Genomic DNA, 19,113 nt, shown 5'->3' with positions numbered 1-19,113 from the left:
TGTAAATGACTATTGTAGCTGGAAACGGCAGATTTTTTATGGAATATCTACATAGGTGTACAGAGGCCCATTATCAGCAACCATCACTCCTGTGTTCAAATGGCACGTTGTGTTAGCTAATCCAAGTTAATCATTTTAAAAGGCTAATTGATCATTAGAAAACCCTTTTGCAATTATGTTAGCACAGCTGAAAACTGTTGTGCTGATTAAAGAAGTTTTAAAACTGGCCTTCTTTGACTAGTTGAGTATCTGGAGCACCAGCATTTGTGGGTTTGATTACAGGCTCAAAATGGCCAGAAACAAATAACTTTCTTCTGAAACTCATCAGTCTATTCTTGTTGGCTGGGAGGCCCCGGTGCACAACTGAGCAGGAGGACAAGTACATTAGTGTCTAGTTTGAGAAACCGACGCCTCAAGTCCTCAACTGGCAGCTTCATTAAATAGTACCCGCAAAACACCAGTCTCAACGACTGGGGAGCCCACATTGATATGTTAGTCACTCAGATATCATATTAAAAACTGGAAACAGTTTTCTACACCCTATGGCAAAATGTGTAGAATTGGATATCTCGTCTTTAATCTGCTGGCAGTATTTTTTGTAACAACACTTTGTCAGCACATTATCAGGAAGTAAAACAGAACCGTCCAAATGTCTTAATAGCATCACTTAACAGAGGATAGCTGTAATATATCCAGCTACTGTTATACACATTCAACATCCATTGGTAACACGTTGCGTTGTAACACTGTAAATACACTGACAAACTTTCTTGACATGTAATAATATCTAATAAAAGGACTTCATAATGGTGAATGGCATGTTACATGTTGCTGTGGTTTCTGTGCTCCCTCTAACCATCTATCTCCACTACAGACTGAACACATCCCTCCCTATGACGTGGTCCCCTCTATGAGACCAGTGGTCCTGGTAGGACCGTCCCTGAAGGGATATGAGGTTGGCATCATAGCAATAATACTTTCGGTCTCTTGTTGTTGTATTGGTCATGTCACGGCCGTCTTCCTGGAAGGAATAAGTGGACCAAAGCGCAGCGTTGTGAGCGTACATGACTTTATTTCTAATGTCGCCAACAAAACAATACGACCGTGAAGCTTAAGAGGGATATAGTGCCACTAACAAAGGCAACTTCCCACACTGACAAAAGGGAAAAGCTGCCTAAGTATGATTCCCAATCAGAGACAACGAATGACAGCTGTCCCTGATTGATAACCATACCCAGCCAAAGCAAAGGAATAGAAAAACATAGAAAATAGAACATAGAATGCCCACACAAATCACACCCTGACCAAACCAAAATAGAGACATAAAAAGGCTCTCTCAGGTCAGGGCGTGACAGGTCAAGTGTTATTAAGCCTCCAAAATAGCTATTCAGAACGAATGCAATATTTGGTTGTGTGCCATACATTACACCAAAGTGACAACAATTCCCAGCTCTCCGTTTTGTAATCAATATTGAGGACCGTCAGCGTGTAGACTAGAGGTTAAGATGCAGCTCCATTGAAGAGGTTTACCCACACATTCACGGACAGTGAATAACTCCCCCATTTATTATCAGAGTAGATATTTGGAGGTCTCCAACAATAACAGCTATGTCAGGCCGATCATTTCATTGCTAACTAACCAGCAATGGGGGCTTGCAGAAGAAATAGGGCAGCATTTTTTCCCCGGCATGTATGGGGGGAAGTGAGGAGCTAGGATCATCTTCACACAGAATCACAGTCCTCATCTCCTCTCCACCGTGTTGCCGTGGTAACAACCTTCTGGGTAAAACACGTCAGTCTGAAAAAGTGGAACATGGCTTGAAATTAGAAACACAGAGCTTAACAGCACCAGAAGATCTGTGTGTGTACAAGAAAACTGTATTGGTTATTATGATAATACAGCAAAAATATATATATATTTTGTGAGCGACAAGGTGGATGGAATGGGGGCACAATTTGGTCTTATTAATGGGAATTTTTGCCCAACTTACAGAGACGTGTATATTGGTCCAAAATATCTCATTACAGTACACTGCTTTGTTGTGTGAACAGCATGACGCTGTTGTCATTCATGCTCAATGTCAAGAGAGCTTACACAACATCTGTTTTTTCCTCTAAAAATGTCCCTAGTGAACTGTAAAACATTTCAATGTTGCCATTAACTATAAAGAATATGATTATTTCTGTGTGAAAAGCACACAAAAAGTCTTTAACTCTCATATTTTTGGATATACCATATAATAATTGTTCCACTCTGCTCCTTGCTAGACTTGTCCTCAAAACTACAGTTCTACCCAGCTTCAGAGTGTAATTCAAATAGCTTGCAAAAATAGCATTAATGAAGACTGGTCTGGCCTGCTATAGCCCAATTCATCACATCGGCATTGGTCTTTATGACACTTCATTGTAGGCCTTAATCACCTTATTTAATGTAACCAGGATTAATTCTTTAGAAAATGAAGTGGAAAGAAACCAGAGATCATGCTTCTCCTTTGATGGATGCTTTGGCCCGGTGGAAGAAATCACAGGCAGGACCAGAGGAGCCTGAATGGACCTTCTGGGTGAATGTCATAATTCATTTTTATTTCAACTGTATTTAACTAGGCAAGTCAGTTAAGAACAAATTCTTATTTACAATGACGACCTACCAAAAGGCAAAAGGCCTCCTGCGGGGACGGTGGCTGGGATTACATTTTTTTAATAAATTATATATAAATATAGGACAAAACACACAAGAGAGGCTACCCAACACTACATAAAGAGAGACCTTCTAGATATGAGGAATATGGAGAAATCTTTATTGGATGGATAATGGTGGTGGATGGGGAAAGATGGGATGGTCATGATTTAGCACTAATACTGAAATCGAAAATGATTGCAAAGTTGACAACTGTTCTTTTGACATCCTTGGGTACCTTTGTCCATAACATGTGCTATTTATAAACATTGCCCATCAGGGAATGTAGCTTCAGCATATGAAATGGGTCTTGCAAGGGTTCTTCCAGGCTTGCTATAGCTGTGAGGAATTGTCAATGAATTTCTGCTGGCTTATTTCCTTGCTGTCTGTCTTCACCCTCTCTCACCTGTCCTGTTACTCACGCTCTCTCTCTCTCTTTCACTCCTTTTTCCTCACTATTTTATCCCTCTTTTCTGTCTGCCGTCCTCTGCTGCTCCCGGGCTCTGTGTGCAGGTGACAGACATGATGCAGAAAGCACTCTTTGATTTCCTGAAGCACAGGTTTGATGGCAGGTGAGGAGTCATCAGGCCTTTTCCTGCATATTGTCTCCAGCCCTTTCCCCTGTACACTGTACTAACCCTCTGCATGCTGCTCCACTTACCCTCATGCAAACTACTATAGCTAGTTGAAAAAAAGATGTAAAGCACTTGTAAATGAATATAATATATAATATTATATAATATAATGAGTACCTTATTTGACCACCTGTTTTGACTAGGTCTTTCCTTAGGTTTTATAAACATTCTGGTAACCATACAATACTAGTCTGGATTGTGACTAACATGTTGTGTTGTATGTTCTCCTATTCTGTCTCTCTTGATTCTATAACTTGTAGGATATCCATTACAAGGGTAACGGCAGACATCGCTCTGGCCAAGAGGTCAGTGCTCAACAACCCCAGCAAGAGGGCCATCATTGAAAGATCCAACACCAGATCCAACCTAGGTATCATCACAATGGCATTGAATGCTATCATTCTTTACTTTAATGTGGGTATATTGTACATGTTAAAATGGAAGTTACAAATACATGTATGCATATAATATATTTTTCATATCTGATAAAGGATCTGTTTTACACAGAATTTGTGGATTTTATGTCTTCTGAGCTTGTCGTTATAAATAGATTCATCCTCTGTCTGTGATCTGTCTTCTTTTTCCTGTACAGCGGAAGTTCAGAGTGAGATTGAGAGGATATTTGAGCTGGCCCGATCCTTACAGCTGGTGGTTCTGGATGCTGACACGATCAACCATCCGGCCCAGCTCACAAAGACGTCCTTAGCACCTATCATCGTCCATGTTAAAGTGTCCTCTCCTAAGGTAATTTTTAGGCTTCCCTTTATCCCAAAATGGTTCTAATTTGACTAATGTACCTGGATTGAAAATGGGAGGGAATTCAGAGGAACCAGGCTCCGGGAGTGAAATCCTTTTGACATCTACAAATATATTTTTTAAGGTGAATTCAAGGATTTGACATTGATGGGTTCCCACTGTGACTATTTCCATTCCCAACCATGACCAGGCTGATTTGCATTGCTGCCCTCTTCTGGCTTGATTTATATATCAACTATCCACAGGTTCTGCAGCGGCTGATCAAGTCGAGAGGGAAATCCCAGAGCAAACACTTGAATGTGCAGCTGGTGGCAGCGGACAAACTAGCCCAGTGCCCTCCGGTAGGCATCCAATATCCCCCACAGTACACTCTGTCAACTGCTACATCCTGTTACTGTCTCTGGCCTTCACAAGGGCTATCAGCAAATCAGTCTGCCAAGTCTAATTCTACATGTCTCTGCTCTCACCCTCGCTCTCTCTATCTGTCTCTCTCTTTCCCCTCCTCTCTCTCTCAGGAAATGTTTGACATCATTCTGGATGAGAATCAGCTGGAGGATGCATGTGAGCACCTGGCAGAGTACCTGGAAGCCTACTGGAGGGCCACACACACCTCCCTGAGCACCCCTCTCAACCCTCTGCTGGGCCGCAACCTGGGATCTACCGCTCTCTCTCCGTACCCCACAGCCATAACCGGGCTGAACCAACAGGTGATTATAATTGATCTTATTTAGTTATATAGGGGGTTAAAGTACAATAGATGTGGTGGCAATAGCTATAGTTTATTTTGCTGAAATATCGTTGGGCAAATCAGTTGTAAATAATTAATTGGAAAAGGTATCAGTCAGTAGTGAAATGATTGCCTATTTATGGAGTCTTATAGTCACTGAGATTTTTCTCACTATATAAAAAATAATAATAATATTGCCACAGTAATGAAAATGCTGATGCTATAGTCAATGGCTGAATGACCAGATTTATACAATATGTCCCCTCCTTCTCCCTGGACAGGGCCAAAGAAATACAAACAGGAACAGCAATCACACAGCAGGAGACCACTCACCCATCGAGAGAAACAGCCTAATGCCCTCAGACGAGAACTACCACAATGAGCGGCAGAGGAAGAGCCGCAACCGCCTATCCTCCGGCTCGCAGCACAGCCGGGACCAGGTCCACTACCCCCTGGTGGAGGAGGACTATCATGACCCCTACCAGGACACGTACAAGCCCCACCGTAACCGTAACGGCTCCCCCGGAGGCTACAGCCATGACTCCAGGCACAGACTTTGAGCTGAAGACCCTTATATCACATAGGCCTCTCTTCCCTTCACATTGGGTACAACAGAGCCACAAGACAGCTCTTTCATTTAATTGTACTGTAACAACCTTTTTATAAAGTGTTAGTAACTCGCTTTACCTCTGGCACTGGTTCACACTGGAAACGTGAACATTGACCAACTGAAAATCAAATCTCGACGCCTCCATTTAAAAAAAACTAAAAATAGGATGAGGAGCAGATTTTCACCATGTTTTTTTTTAAAGGAAGGCCCAACACTGGGCTTGTCTTCTTCTTTTCTAACATGGCAGAGACTTGGCATGGCTGGGTGAAAGGGGTGACCATGTGGTCCCCGACTCCCTGTTGTCTCAGTGTTAGCAGGGATAGCTGTCGTGGTGGTCATGATGACCCATCATCACCTGCCTTGAACCAGTGCCAGGCAGCGTCATGCATCACTCGATCAGCAGAGAACCTCTTTGCACGTTTCCAGGAGCCAATAGCAGCAGAGTCAGTGCACTGTATCTTTAATTAATATCACTAAGTTGTTTGAAATTGTCTTGGATGTTAGTGTTTCCAGTCCTGTAGCCTATAACCTGCTTCTCAGAGCAGAAAAGTTTCTGTTTTGCAAAATGTTGAGTGATTATTTAGGGGGTTTCTGAATCGGAATCTTCTAGTTTCCTGGACTTCTATCCCCTTCTTCTCCTCAATGATACTTAGTGCCATTTGCGACATGCCGCATCAGGACAGAAAATCACACTTTTCTAAGTAGAATTTGCTGAGCAAGTTTCATATCTTGTGCTCTTTCAGGAAAGGGTGCATCCCTTCTTTATATAGTACCTTAACACTCTAGTGTGAGGACTTTGCCTATCAGTTTAGTATGTGGAATCCAAGTTAGTAGATCTCAAGACTAGGCATCCAATGTTGAGAAGGGCAATATGCCCATGTGTGCTTAGTTTCAATTGTTCAAATTGGTTTCAGAGGATAGGCTCAGTGAAGATGGTTATACTTCCAATCAGGGGAATATTGATCATCTGATTGGTTTACCACATCCCATGTTCTGTACAAGCAGCCTCTGATAGTGATTTAATTTGCATCATATTTTCTTCTCTTTTTAACAGTCTTCTTAATTCAAGTGTAATATATTCAAAGAAAGTCCTGTTTGGCCAGTAAGAAATACCTGCTGTCCGTTCAGCAAAGTTTCATTGGTTTAGAATGATGTCTTTTTGTCAATATACAGTATGTCATGGAATAATGATCCAGTGCTGTTATGTATGTGTTGTTGCTATTGAAAAACCAGTAGGACACTGTAGTTGAGTAAGTGACTGTTATTTATGGTACTCACATTTCAACAATTAAATTAGTCAACACATAAGAGGAAGAGAAGGCTTCAGTCTGCTGTGAAGTTAATGTTATATTGTCAGAAAGGTTTGTGATTCTGACATCAAACACTTGGTCAGTATTATTTGCTTTACAACCATCGGCTATTCTATATTAATGCCCCATTTAAAAGTCTTCCATGTACTGGCCGTGAAAAGAAAATTATGTCGTTTTTTTAAAGGACAATTTTACTATCCCAAGAATTTGCGTATCATAATACAAAGTACAGCCTTATTGCTTAACCCAGGCCTTGTGTTAAACTTCTTTCTCTATTCATACTTCCTTTCTTTTTTAGCACTGTAGCAATGGAGTGGTTACTCTCCTAATCATATACATATCCTCAAAATGTAGCATTTTAGTTAGGAGTTTTTAAGGTCTATATGGTTAGCCAATTATAAAAGTTAAGTTGTGTAGAGAGTGTGAAGGGTATAGACTGGGGAGGTGGTGGCTAGAAGTTTACGTCAGATAATGTCTCTCTATATACTATGAGTTGTGTGTGGTGCACCAATACTGGGTGTGCATCATTATTATTTCTTCTTCATCTTTCTTCAGCCTTCTTCTATTGCCAAGACAGCTTGATTTCTGTTTATGCTGTATTCTATAAAGGCATGCTCGTAAAGAGAAAAACAAAGAAGACAAACTAATCTAGAGAAAAAAGATAATTTACTATGCAAATGTGTACAGTGCTGCATGCTGATTCTTTTCCTTCCTCGGCTACTTAGCGGCTTCATTGCAGTTCAATGATTATGTTATTGTGTTATTGTTATTTTTGTGAAAGATGACATTCAAAAGGGAAATGCATAACTGCATGACTAATACAACACTTTAATTCATCAAGAAGAAAGAGAAATATGTTTTATGGAACATTGATGTATAATGAGAACCAACTCTAGCTGCATAAAAAATTTACTTATTTTGTTAAATAAATTCAGAGCTCTGTTATAATGAACTATTTTCTTCATTGCCTCCCTTCTTAGGACAGATGTGTTATCTGAAGATGTAGGCCATTGAGTTGGCCCTTCTTATCAAAAAAATAATTTCCTCTTCACTAAAACAGAACACAAAGCAGTGTACATCCAGTGGATACTCACCGGATTACAGTGAATCATGATTTATTCATTGTCATCATTTACTGTCCTTCCTTTGTTGTGCAATTTATGTTTGTTTGTCCCACAGGTTCCCTGCATGGACTAAACTGAAGACAATGTCTTATCAAATATGTGGCATTTTGTGAATGCTTGCAATTGCCTCACTTCAAAATAGGACTTAAAGTGCCTATTGATGCAGTATTACTGTGGGTAATAATTTTCTGATTCTCTCTGGAATCCATCCTCACTGGACCGACTGTGGAGAGAGTGCAGTTTAGAGTAGGCGTGCGTCAGTGTTGACGACCGCACTCCAGCGGACCAAGCAAGCCAGCTATCGTTGTATTATCTAGAAATAAAATGTAAACCGCGTCCTGTAATTCTATGTCGACCATAAAGGCCTTCGTACAAAGATGAAAACGTTGTCAAGAAGCGTTGACATTACTGGTTTCTTTTTCACCGTCAAATATTGCCAAGTGTGATACTGACAGCAGCATTGCCTGGCTAGCGCATTAGCAACATCTTCAGGAATTCGCTTATAGCCTAGCTAAATTAATTGGCCGTAGCTACTGGTAGTTCTCCAAAGGCTCCGCAACAGCCATGGGAATACTTTTTACCAAGCTATGGAGGCTTTTCAATCATCAAGGTAAGTATATCGTTAACGTCGAGTGTGAAGTTCAATGGATAAGTTAGCTAGCTAGTCCAGCTATTAGCCAACACAGCCAAGCCTGGTCCACTGGTTACGTTAGCTAGCTACGTTAGTTTACTTGCTAATGTATCATAGCTTTAGTTTTTACCGGGCCTATATCAGTCTAACGTAACGCTGCCTTTTCTTTACCCAGTTACTGTAGCTACATGGGTAACTATTTTGCTGTAATTTACAGTAATACATACATTAGTTAGGTAACGTTAGTTGAATGATATATCTCATAGCTAGCTAGCTATCGTCAACACTGCAGTGTTCAGAGGGCCTGTGCTGTACTATTTTATTTTAACCTTTAACTCGTCAAGTCCATTAAGAACATATTCTTGTTTACAATGACGACCTAGGAACAGTGGGTTAACTGCCTTGTTCAGGGGTAGAACGACATATTTAGTTAACGTTATGTCCTTAACTATTCTGATTTTCAAGGCCTAACATTGCTAGCTAATGTTACATTGTCATTGTTTAGAGTAGACCGACTCCGGTTTGGCTTAGTAAACAGAGGAACAGGCACTACAGTACAATGTATTTAATGTTGCACATTTTCTTCCTCTTGGGAAGCATACGCTCCTGAGTTTTTCTTTTCTATGGGAAGTGTACTAGTAGATTCCATAAAATACAGTACTCTTTTGGTGGGTGTTTATGTTATCTCGGTGTTGTGTCCATATTGAACTAATTTAATGAGAGGTATATTATCAGGTAGGTAAATTCAGGATCACTGGAGAGTAAAATGGAACTTCAAGTTGCAAATTTGAGCACGAGCCCAGTTACATTTGTCCCGTTCCTCACACAGATTGTAGACTAAAACTGTGTCTGTTGTCGTCTTTAGTGCACTGTGCATTTGTCTGAATTAGCTGAAAATGTAACCAATTCCTCCCGGCTCAATCCTGTGCTCACTCAATATGTAATCAGATCTGTGCGAACCCCTGTAACATGAGCGCCGAGGGCAGCAGAGTATTTCTATGGAAAGTTCTCTCTGGACCGTTCGGTTTTATGTTGTAGGCCTATCTATTCTCAGGGGCTTCACTGACTGCGGTAAAGACTTGTTTGCCTAGTCAAATAAAAGGCCAAATACATAAACAATCACGGATATCGTAACTAAAGTGGTTCACTCGCATGCAGTCAGTAGCTTGGTTTCCATCCAATTTGCGACAGATTTTCGTGCAAATAATATAAAACCGGCATTAAAATATGTGCCTTTCCATCAGACTGACTTTGCGGATACAAGTCTGTGCGTTATGACATAGTGCACATAAACAATTTTTGCGCTTAAATGTTCATGTAACGAAAACAAAAGTGTCAAGTGTCTCCATTCTATTTTCCATAGTTTTGTCACACAAAGTGTTTCGATAATTGGCACATTTTCCCAATCTGGTTTTCGTGCATGCTCTCCAGACAACGGTTCACGGATAAAGTAGACACTCGACAGGTAAGATTATATGTTGAGATGGATAAAATCAAGATTATTTTGATTTGTTAATTGACAGCTAAGCACCGATCATCGTGTAACTAGCTTACAAATGAAGACCCTCGATTTTATTGGAAAGTAGCATCAAGCTCATCACCATGCACTTTTACCACCCTGGACTATATAACTGCCTTGATTTAGTTGGACCTCAGGAAGAGTAGCTGCTGCCTTGCACCTAATGGGGATCCATAATAAATATAGCATCACGTGACTGCAAATTTACCTCGACATGAAGGTTATTCTATCAACAGTCACACAATAAATCGTTTCCACCGCAATTTGTTGCATAATACATTTTCTGTCGAAAGAACAAATTGTCTGTGGACATTTTAAATTATACCGACATTTCCTGTTTCCTTTACACTTGTCGTGTTTAAAAAAATAAATACATTCATATTCCATGACTTTACTCGCATACAAACTAGTGATGGGGGTGAAAACATATTGTGATATTATTTCGTATCGTTTTGACAATATAGCAATATTCGTTTTTTTCCCCTCATAGCTTGATTTCCATCTTATTTTTAAATAGAGAGCCAATTTGTTTTTAGCACTTTTATTTCCATGACTGATCAAAACTAGTTTTTTTCTCTTGTCGCTCTGCAGAAGGCACTGTGAACAATATGCTTCAACCATTGAATCACAATAAAATCACAGTATCAAATAGCAATACATAGAATATCGAGAATCGCAAGTCATATTGTATGTGCACGTATGTATCATGATAATATCATATTGTGAGGTCCCTGGCTGGTCCCTGGCTATTCCCAGCCGTAATAAAAACTGGATGGAAACGTGTTTACTGCCACATCAGAATGTGTTTACCCAAGGATGAAAATGAAGGAATGACTCATTCTGAATGATGACGACTCCTGTCTGTTGTCCTAGCCTGGTTCCAGATATGCTTGATATGCTAGTGTTTTTGCTAACTCCATTTCTGTCATTGTCAAGCCAAACATGTATGGTATGGCAATTCCATAAGGAGTTTACAATAAAGCTACAGTTGTCCCTGGCTGGACAGCTAGCCTCTAACGAAATACAACACCATCTTTTTTGTCTGTTACTACCAGAGTTAGGCATATCTCCCACCCAAAGCATGTCCTGTCATGCAGTGCTTTTTATGTTTTCAACGCTGCTGAAAATTGAAATGATCTGTTTTGTCAACTTTTTTACCCAGCTTCTTCACTCAGACAAACTATTGTTAGAGGCTTACAGCACCTTTCATATCTGCTCTACATGAAAGTATTTTTGCATATATAGCCTAGCATTGTACACTGTATTTTCTGGTCTCATTTAAAATATACTTGACACATTTCTGAGTGGCTCCATATTGGTTCAGTCAGAGCGATACTGTAGCTGAATTGTCTTATAAAAACAGGCTAGTTTCATTGGAATCTCATCTCACAATGTCTTTATTTTGTAATATAAAGACCTTGTCCTCTCACATAGGTCTATTGTAATTGGCTATGTCCTGTGTTTGAGGAAGGCTTTGATTGGTAGTCTTCTACCAGCAACGGTGTCCCACATGTCATAAAGCCCATGGGGCGCAAGGCGTTCCGTTTGTGCTGCGGTGTCAGTAGTACGTCAAACAGGAATCTCAAAGACTCATCTCACTGTGGGGGTTTAAATGGAACAATGACAGTTCATTCACAAGGTGAAGGACAAATACAATACTCTAGCACAGCACCAGTTACAATGGCTATTTACAGTAAATAGGGACGGTAGGAGAGTGTGAATGGAACAGTATGCATATATTTTAACTGCTCACACAGCCTAAGCGACCTTTGCAACTGAGAAAAGATCTTATGCATTTGCTTACACAAGACTAACTGGTGGTGAGCTCAAACTCCGCTGACGCAGCTGTGTGCTCTGTGCAATCTGCATTTTTTGCAGCGGCTGCAAAAAAGTTCACATAGTAAGATTTGTATCAGGTTCAAAACAAGTTGGTATCTGCATTACCTAATGGCAAAAAATAACGCTCACCAGAACAAGTATCTACATAATGGCATCGATAAGACCACCCCCATGGGAAGTTGGCTTCCCATACTACTATTGTGTCATCATCTCTAACTAGGAATATACAGTTGTTTCTGAGAGCAAAAATAGGAATTTCCCTTTCCTTAAAGTACCAAAGTAGTCTTCTACTATTTGTTCAGTTGTAATGAAAGTAAAGTACTCCACTGACTGACAGACTTTGAAGACAGTCCAGAGTAGTTCAAGTAGGTGTTGAGTGCTGTGTCAAGGTACAGTTGAAGTCGGACGTTTACATACACCTTAGCCAAATACATTTAAATTCAGTTTTTCACAATTCCTGACATTTAATCTTATTAAAATCCCCTGTCTTAGGTCAGTTAGGATCACCACTTTATTTTAAGAATGTGAAATGTCAGAATAATAGTAGAGAGTGATTTATTTCAGCTTTTATTTCTTTCATCACATTCACATCACATCACATTCAGAATAGCATTGCCTTTAAATTGTTTAACTTGGGTCAAACATTTCAGGTAGCCTTCCACAAGCTTCCCACAATAAGTTGGGTGAATTTTGGCCCATTCCTCCTGACAGAGCTGGTGTAACTGAGTCAGGTTTGTAGGATCCTTGCTCGCACACGCTTTTTCAGGTCTGCCCACAAACTTTATATAGAATTGAGGTCAGGGCTTTGTGATGACCACTCCAATACCTTGACTTTGTTGTCCTTAAGCCATTTTGCCACAACTTTGGAAGTATGCTTGGGGTCATTGTCCATTTGGAAGACCAATTTGCGACCAAGCTTTAACTTCCTGACTGATATATTGATGTTGCTTCAATATATCCACATAATTTTCCTCCCTCATGATGCCATCTATTTTGTGAAGAGCACTAGTCCCTCCAGCAGCAAAGCACCCCCACAACATGATGCTGCCACCTTTGTGCTTCACGGTTGGGATGGTGTTCTTTCGCTTGCAAGCCTCCCCCTTTTTCCTCCAAACATAACGATGGTCATTATGGCCAAACAGTTCCATTTTTGTTTCATCAGACCAGAGGACATTTCTCCAAAAGTACAATCTTTGTCCCCATGTGCAGTTGCACACCGTAGTCTGGCTTTTTTTATGGTGGTTTTGGAGCAGTGGCTTCTTCCTTGCTGAGCGGCCTTTCAGGTTATGTCGATATAGGACTTGTTTCCCTGTGGATATAGATACTTTTGTACCTGTTTCCGGCAGCATCTTCACAAGGTCCTTTGCTGTTGTTCTGGGATTGATTTGCACTTTCCTCACCACAGTACATTCATCTCTAGGAGACAGAACGCGTCTCCTTCCTGAGCGGTTTGACGGCTGCTTGGTCAGAAGGTGTTTACACTTGCGTCCTATTGTTTGTACAGATGAACGTGGTACCTTCAGGCGTTTGGAAATTGCTCCCAAGGATGAACCAGCCTTGTGGAGGTCTCCACATTTTTTTCCGGAGGTCTTTTGATTTTCCCATGATGTCAAGCAAAGAGGCACTGAGTTTGAAGGTAGGCCTTGAAATACATCCACAGGTACACCTCCAATTGACTCAAATTATGTCAATTAGCCTATCAGAAACTTCTAAAGCCATTACATCATTTTCTGGAATGTTCCAAGCTGTTTAAAGGCACAGTCAACTTAGTGTATGTAAACTTCTGACCCACTGGAATTGTGATACGGTGGCAGGTAGCCTAGTGGTTAGAGTGTTGGACCAGTAACCAAAAGGTTACAAGATCTTTCTGTCCCTGAAAAATGCAGTTAACCCACTGTTCCTAGGCCGTCATTGAAAATAAGAATTTGTTCTTAACTGACTCCTGCGTTGGCCAGCAGCTCTTCGATGTGCTTCAAGCATAGCGCTGTTTATGACTTCAAGCCGATCAACTCCCGAGATTAGGCTGGCAATACTATAGTGCCTATAAGAACATCCAATAGTCAAAGGTATATGAAATACAAATTAATACAAATTGTATAGAGAGAGTCCCATAATTCCTATAATAACTACAACCTAAAACTTCTTAATTGGGAATATTGAAGACTCATGTTAAAAGGAACTACCAGCTTTCATATGTATCATTTTGACAATACTGCAATGTTTAGTTTTTGAGCTAGTTTGCTGTAACTGCACCAAAACTCCAGTATTTATCCTTTATAGCTTGTAGAGCCATCTTCTTTTTAAATAGGAGCCCATTTGTTTTCAGCACTTACTTTCATGACTGATCAACTCGTTTTGTCATGGTTCTCTTTTGTCCCTCTGCAGCAAACATATTGTGAGCAATATGTTAGGAACATTGAATCACAATAAAATCACAGTATCGAAATGCAATACATGTAGAATCGCAATATCGTATTGGCACCTAAGTATCTTGATATCGTATCGTGAGGTCCCTGGTAATTCCCAGCCCTACTAAAACATTTGTACTCGTATATGGGTTGAAAATGGCAGATTTGGAGACATACGTGCCTAAATCGGAATGCAGACAGTAGCTGTACACTAACATGTTATACATCAGAGCTCAGGGTCTCCACTTCACACCTCTGTATCGGTTATGACTGACAGCCGTTCTGAACTTGAGCACCACGGGCAACAAGAAGTTGCTCCCCATCCTGTTAATCGGGCCACTTTTGCAAGTGTTTTGTTGTCCAAGTGTGCACTTCACATTTCCATATCATAAAATGCATGTACTGTAATATACTGAGTATACAAAACATTAACACCTTCCTCATATTGAGTTTGTACCCTCAGTGTACGGTGTCAACCTTTCTGATCACTATGTTTGGTGTACAGTTACAAAATGACATGGCGTTATACCCTGGGTTTCCCTGAACAGAATGAGTTTGGTTGTTGTTGTGTTGTCAAGACTATTTGCCGTGGATCACACATCTGAATGCACTCATGACTCTATTCTGTGCGCACAAATTATAGTCTGCTTCTCTGAATTGCCTTGTGAAATCCTAACACTGTAAGATCGTATTAATTTACCTAGTCATGTTTGCAATAGAACAAGCTTTCAAATAATGCCCACCTGACCCAGATTTCAATTTACAATGGTCCGTTTTTCGATTGTCTAAACAACAACAGTAATTGTGTGATGGCAAGGTTGAGTTCCAAACAAAAGTGTCCTTGCTCTAATTCCTCAACGACACAGCTAGGAGAACTAGTTGAAGACTCTTTCAGTCATAAGTGCATTGAAATTACTTAGGAACTATGCACCTCTCACTCAAATCCTTGTCATTTATTTGTTGTCTTATGCTTTACGTTCCACAAAATTCCCAAGAATATTCTTATCATGTTACTGAATGTATCCAGAATATTTTCAGATCAACAAATGCAGAGAAAAGAACAGTAAATGTAAAATGCCCATAAAATCAAGTGTAATGTTTGGATTCAGTCTTGTCAGGTGAACTGTTGTCCTCACCTTTTAATCTAATAATTTTCCCATGATCTCCTAACTGTTCCCTTTTAATTGCTACCATGGTTATGCATATGCCTTCCATATTTATTCTGTAGAAACATTTCAATCTAGCCCTATCTATCAGTTCCTAGGTCAGTTCCCACTGAGTGTAAGGGTTCATCTTACAGAATGTAAATAATTTCTGCAAAATGAAATATAAATGTTGGTAAAGGTCATTGTTGAGAAAAGTGTGTGTGTGTGTATATGCATGTATGTATGTGTGTATATATCTATATAAGCACCAACATGTGAAGTTCATAGGAACACATACAATTTGGCTATGAACTTCACATGTTGGTGCTCATGGTCCTTTTACATGGAAATGACCAGAGGACATAAGGAGAAGCTGGTGATAATGACCTAGGAGCAGTGTTGGCAGAGTGTAGGATACTGTTTCTTATCTGCTTATCTGCAGTACTGGATCAGTCCAACTATATCTGAGCCCCAGTTGCCTTAGACTAAGCATGGTGGATGGTCCTGAAGGCATGTCAGAAAACATGTAGAGATGTAAACTGACTCTCTCCCCTCTTGAGCCTTATGGCCCAGAAACTAACAAGGCTCTAGATGTTCTTGAGGCTCCCTCTCAGTTCTGGTTTTCTGGGGTTTTAAAGACAAAAGATTCACTTCTGTAATTTACGTCCTGCTCAACCAACATTTCCTTGTCAGTCACATGATTAGTCTACATAAGTTGATCATATGGGCATGAGTAAGGGAGATGGGAGTGATGTGAGAAGGAGAGAGTATTGAGTAGGCCCAGCCCTTGATCCAATCCCAACACACTATACTCCTGTCTGCAGCTTTCAAAAGGGGAGTGGTTAGGCTATTTGTTCAGCTTTGTTAGTAATAATTTTGCTCAACCTGGCCTATACCCATATCTGGTTGGTTCTTCTCTGCTAATACTGTGCATTTCTCAAATTCCAGTCACAATGTGGTTACGTACAGGCGACAGTGTTTACATGGAGCTGCATGTTTGAGTCCAGAAGGCTTTGACTTTGCTTGGATGACCAGGTGGTGGCTCCGTATCCGTCCAACCATTCCCAACAGCTGCTGCTTTCAGCTTGAGCAAGCAAGCTCACCCTAATGTAGGCCTAACTGTGGGTGTTCCCCCCTCTTCTCTGGCACTGCTAAGTCTGAGTGAGAGAGCAGTGTGAAAATGTGTAAAACATGGTAGTTTTTCACTGTCAAGTCTCGAAGTCTGCTCCAAAACAGAATGGATTGTTTAATTCATGGCTGTGCTTTGGAGAGCTGAGGTCCTTTGTTTGAACAATATCAACAGTGTTTTAGAAGAAAATGAAGAATGGTGCTGCTCCCTATTGGGTGTGTAGGTCAGCCATAGTGCATTGAAGTCAGACTTATTTTAGAAGTTTATAGCCTAGTGTCTTGTGATTATTTGTATGTGTTTTTAAGACGTATTTCTTCTTACTCTTTTTCTTTCAGAGCACAAGGTTATTATTGTGGGCCTGGACAATGCGGGGAAGACCACCATACTTTACCAGTTGTAAGTTTTTTGCCTACTGTTAGGAGATAAAGATAGGGGGATGAGAGTGAGTTCTGAAGAAGGGAAAACAGTGGTACAACAACAGTAGACTCATTTCTTCTCACAACTAGGGGGAGATTAGGACTTTATAAGGTTTTTTTCTGCTAAATGAGAAAGTGCTTAAATACTTTTTGGTTAACCCACTTATGGAAGAATGTGATCCAATAGGGAATAGATTTACAAAATTACCTGTTGACAACCACATTGTTCTCATGCCTACCAACATTCTTACTGACTTGATTGTTGTTTTGCATTGATATTGAGAAACTCCTGTGCTTGTGCTTGCAGTTCTATGAATGAGGTGGTCCACACGTCTCCTACAATAGGCAGCAACGTGGAGGAGATAGTGGTGAACAACACGCACTTCCTGATGTGGGACATTGGAGGACAGGAGTCACTGAGATCCTCCTGGAACACGTACTACACTAACACAGAGGTCAGACCACGTACCGTGGCTGTATGGCAGTTGTTTGTTTGAACTGTTAACTTGTGTGTGTCTTGAATTAAACTAGGCTGTCTGGTAACATGTAACAAAAACTGCTCAACAATATTGCTATGTAATTACAATGTAAATTCCAAAATATTAAAGGATTAATACAATGTTGCTAGTGTTATTACTTAGATATAAGAGCAACTTAATGTACAGTGTTACAACTGTCTTTTTAATATCCTTTCTTATGTCTCTCCCTATCTTTCTCTCCAGTTTGTGATCGTAGTGGTGGACAGCACAGACAGAGAGAGAATCTCTGTCACCAAAGAGGAACTCTACAGAATGCTTGCACATGAAGTGAGTTTTGGTGTTCTTGGCCATGTTTTATAGTGCACACTGCACACAATATTTGTGTCAACGTAGAATGAGTTTTATAACTAAGATGGGAACAAATTTGTCATAGTGGGCAGAACAAGCAAGGAGGAGGGCAGAGCCAAGCACGAAGCTAGCGAGATCCTATTGGCGTGTTCTTGCAAACATTAGCCTATTTCCGTTAGGGAACACCTACTCTGTGAAGTGTGCGTGTGCAATAACTCAATTCACCTTTGCACTCTTTCTTATCAACACAATTTTTTAGAACTTTGGCAAAGGCTAAAGTCTACAAAACTTTGCCACTGTTTGAAACAGATTCTAGTTTTGGGAACAGAAAATGTGCAGAATGTCGGGCAAAATCTCGTTCTTCTATTGCTGGCCGCTGGGCTTCCTCTCACTACCATATTTGGTATTGAGTGGAAACGCCAAGCGGATGCTTCACATTTATACGTCCAGTGAAATATCTGTCTCATTGTTCAATCTGTGATACCCTCAGCCTAGCAAACATGGAAGCAGCCTATGTTCTATGATGATCTATGAGCATATGGGTACCTCTCAATTTCATTCTCCTCATCCTCCCTCCTTGTATTTACTCCTTAATTGTCTTAGAACCCAAACTTAAATCAAATTTGACTGTTTGCATACACATATTTAGCAGATGTTATTGCGGTTGTAGCGAAATGCTTGAAACAGAGTTGCTTAGGAGCTGGGAATAAAATGACCATGTCTATCGGCGTTATCTTGTCATCCACCCTCAACCTCTCTTCAGGACCTGAAGAAGGCAGGCCTGCTGATTTTTGCTAACAAACAAGATGTGAAAGGCTGTATGTCTGTGGCTGAGATCTCCCAGAGCCTGCAGCTCACCTCAGTCAAAGACCACCAGTGGCACATCCAAGCCTGCTGCGCCCTCACTGGAGAGGGGTAAGCGAAACATTTTCATTTAACCATTATTTATGCCGGTTATTCTCGTTGGGATTAAAGTTATTTGGCAAGAGACCTGGTCCAACATTCATACAGTAGGGCACTGTTGCTCAGCTTTTTTTAGTGCCAGGGACCGGCAAGCTATGGTCTTTCCTCCTTGGAGGGTCGCTTACATTTAAACTAGCATTTGTCTTATTCCCACTTTTATATGCTGAAAATGACATTCTCTCTCCTTCCTGTCTCCCTACCTTTTAGGTTGTGCCAGGGCCTGGAGTGGATGATGTCACGACTACGGGTTAGATGACCTTTGACGCTGATCAACAACAACAGTGTGATGTTCCTTTCTTCTCTCTACACCTTCAGTCCTGAGGGATTGGGTGGTTTACAGGCGGCTCTTTTCCTCTCCATGAGACTGACTTGACCCGGTTGGTCAGACTCCCTACCG

At 40.6% G+C, this 19,113-nt stretch overlaps 2 protein-coding genes across 3 annotated transcripts in view; both read left to right on the top strand.

Moving 5' to 3' along the window:
- LOC115110736 (voltage-dependent L-type calcium channel subunit beta-4-like) overlaps nucleotides 1-7,667 on the top strand; it is a 49,231-nt gene extending 41,564 nt beyond the window's left edge. For both annotated transcript variants that reach the window (XM_029636607.2, XM_029636623.2), the window contains 7 exons: nucleotides 875-955; nucleotides 3,191-3,249; nucleotides 3,573-3,682; nucleotides 3,905-4,056; nucleotides 4,314-4,409; nucleotides 4,584-4,775; nucleotides 5,077-7,667. In XM_029636607.2, the coding sequence (XP_029492467.1) occupies nucleotides 875-955; nucleotides 3,191-3,249; nucleotides 3,573-3,682; nucleotides 3,905-4,056; nucleotides 4,314-4,409; nucleotides 4,584-4,775; nucleotides 5,077-5,355 (969 nt within the window). In that variant the 3' untranslated portion in view covers nucleotides 5,356-7,667. The remainder of the gene's footprint in view (nucleotides 1-874; nucleotides 956-3,190; nucleotides 3,250-3,572; nucleotides 3,683-3,904; nucleotides 4,057-4,313; nucleotides 4,410-4,583; nucleotides 4,776-5,076) is intronic.
- Nucleotides 7,668-8,102: 435 nt separating this feature from the next.
- On the top strand, nucleotides 8,103-19,063 carry arl5a (ADP-ribosylation factor-like 5A). The gene is made up of 6 exons (XM_029636595.2): nucleotides 8,103-8,449; nucleotides 16,846-16,906; nucleotides 17,234-17,381; nucleotides 17,649-17,732; nucleotides 18,517-18,668; nucleotides 18,924-19,063. Exons 1-6 carry the CDS (start codon nucleotides 8,404-8,406, stop codon nucleotides 18,970-18,972), a joined length of 540 nt encoding a protein of 179 aa, XP_029492455.1. The 5' UTR covers nucleotides 8,103-8,403; the 3' UTR covers nucleotides 18,973-19,063.
- Nucleotides 19,064-19,113: the final 50 nt, after the last annotated feature.

The sequence above is a fragment of the Oncorhynchus nerka genome, linkage group LG3 (assembly GCF_034236695.1).
Source record: "Oncorhynchus nerka isolate Pitt River linkage group LG3, Oner_Uvic_2.0, whole genome shotgun sequence".
NCBI classification, from domain to species: domain Eukaryota; kingdom Metazoa; phylum Chordata; class Actinopteri; order Salmoniformes; family Salmonidae; genus Oncorhynchus; species Oncorhynchus nerka.
This window is presented reverse-complemented; position numbering and strand designations above follow the sequence as displayed.

What these genes read in the sequence shown, in the direction of transcription:
- arl5a (XM_029636595.2), top strand. Translation starts at nt 8,404, where the DNA reads ATGGGAATACTTTTTACCAAGCTATGGAGGCTTTTCAATCATCAAG. An exon ending in GAGGCTTTTCAATCATCAAG is followed by an intron (nt 8,450 to 16,845) that starts GTAAGTATATCG and finishes TTTTTCTTTCAG; the next exon opens with AGCACAAGGTTATTATTGTG. An exon ending in ACAGAATGCTTGCACATGAA is followed by an intron (nt 17,733 to 18,516) that starts GTGAGTTTTGGT and finishes ACCTCTCTTCAG; the next exon opens with GACCTGAAGAAGGCAGGCCT.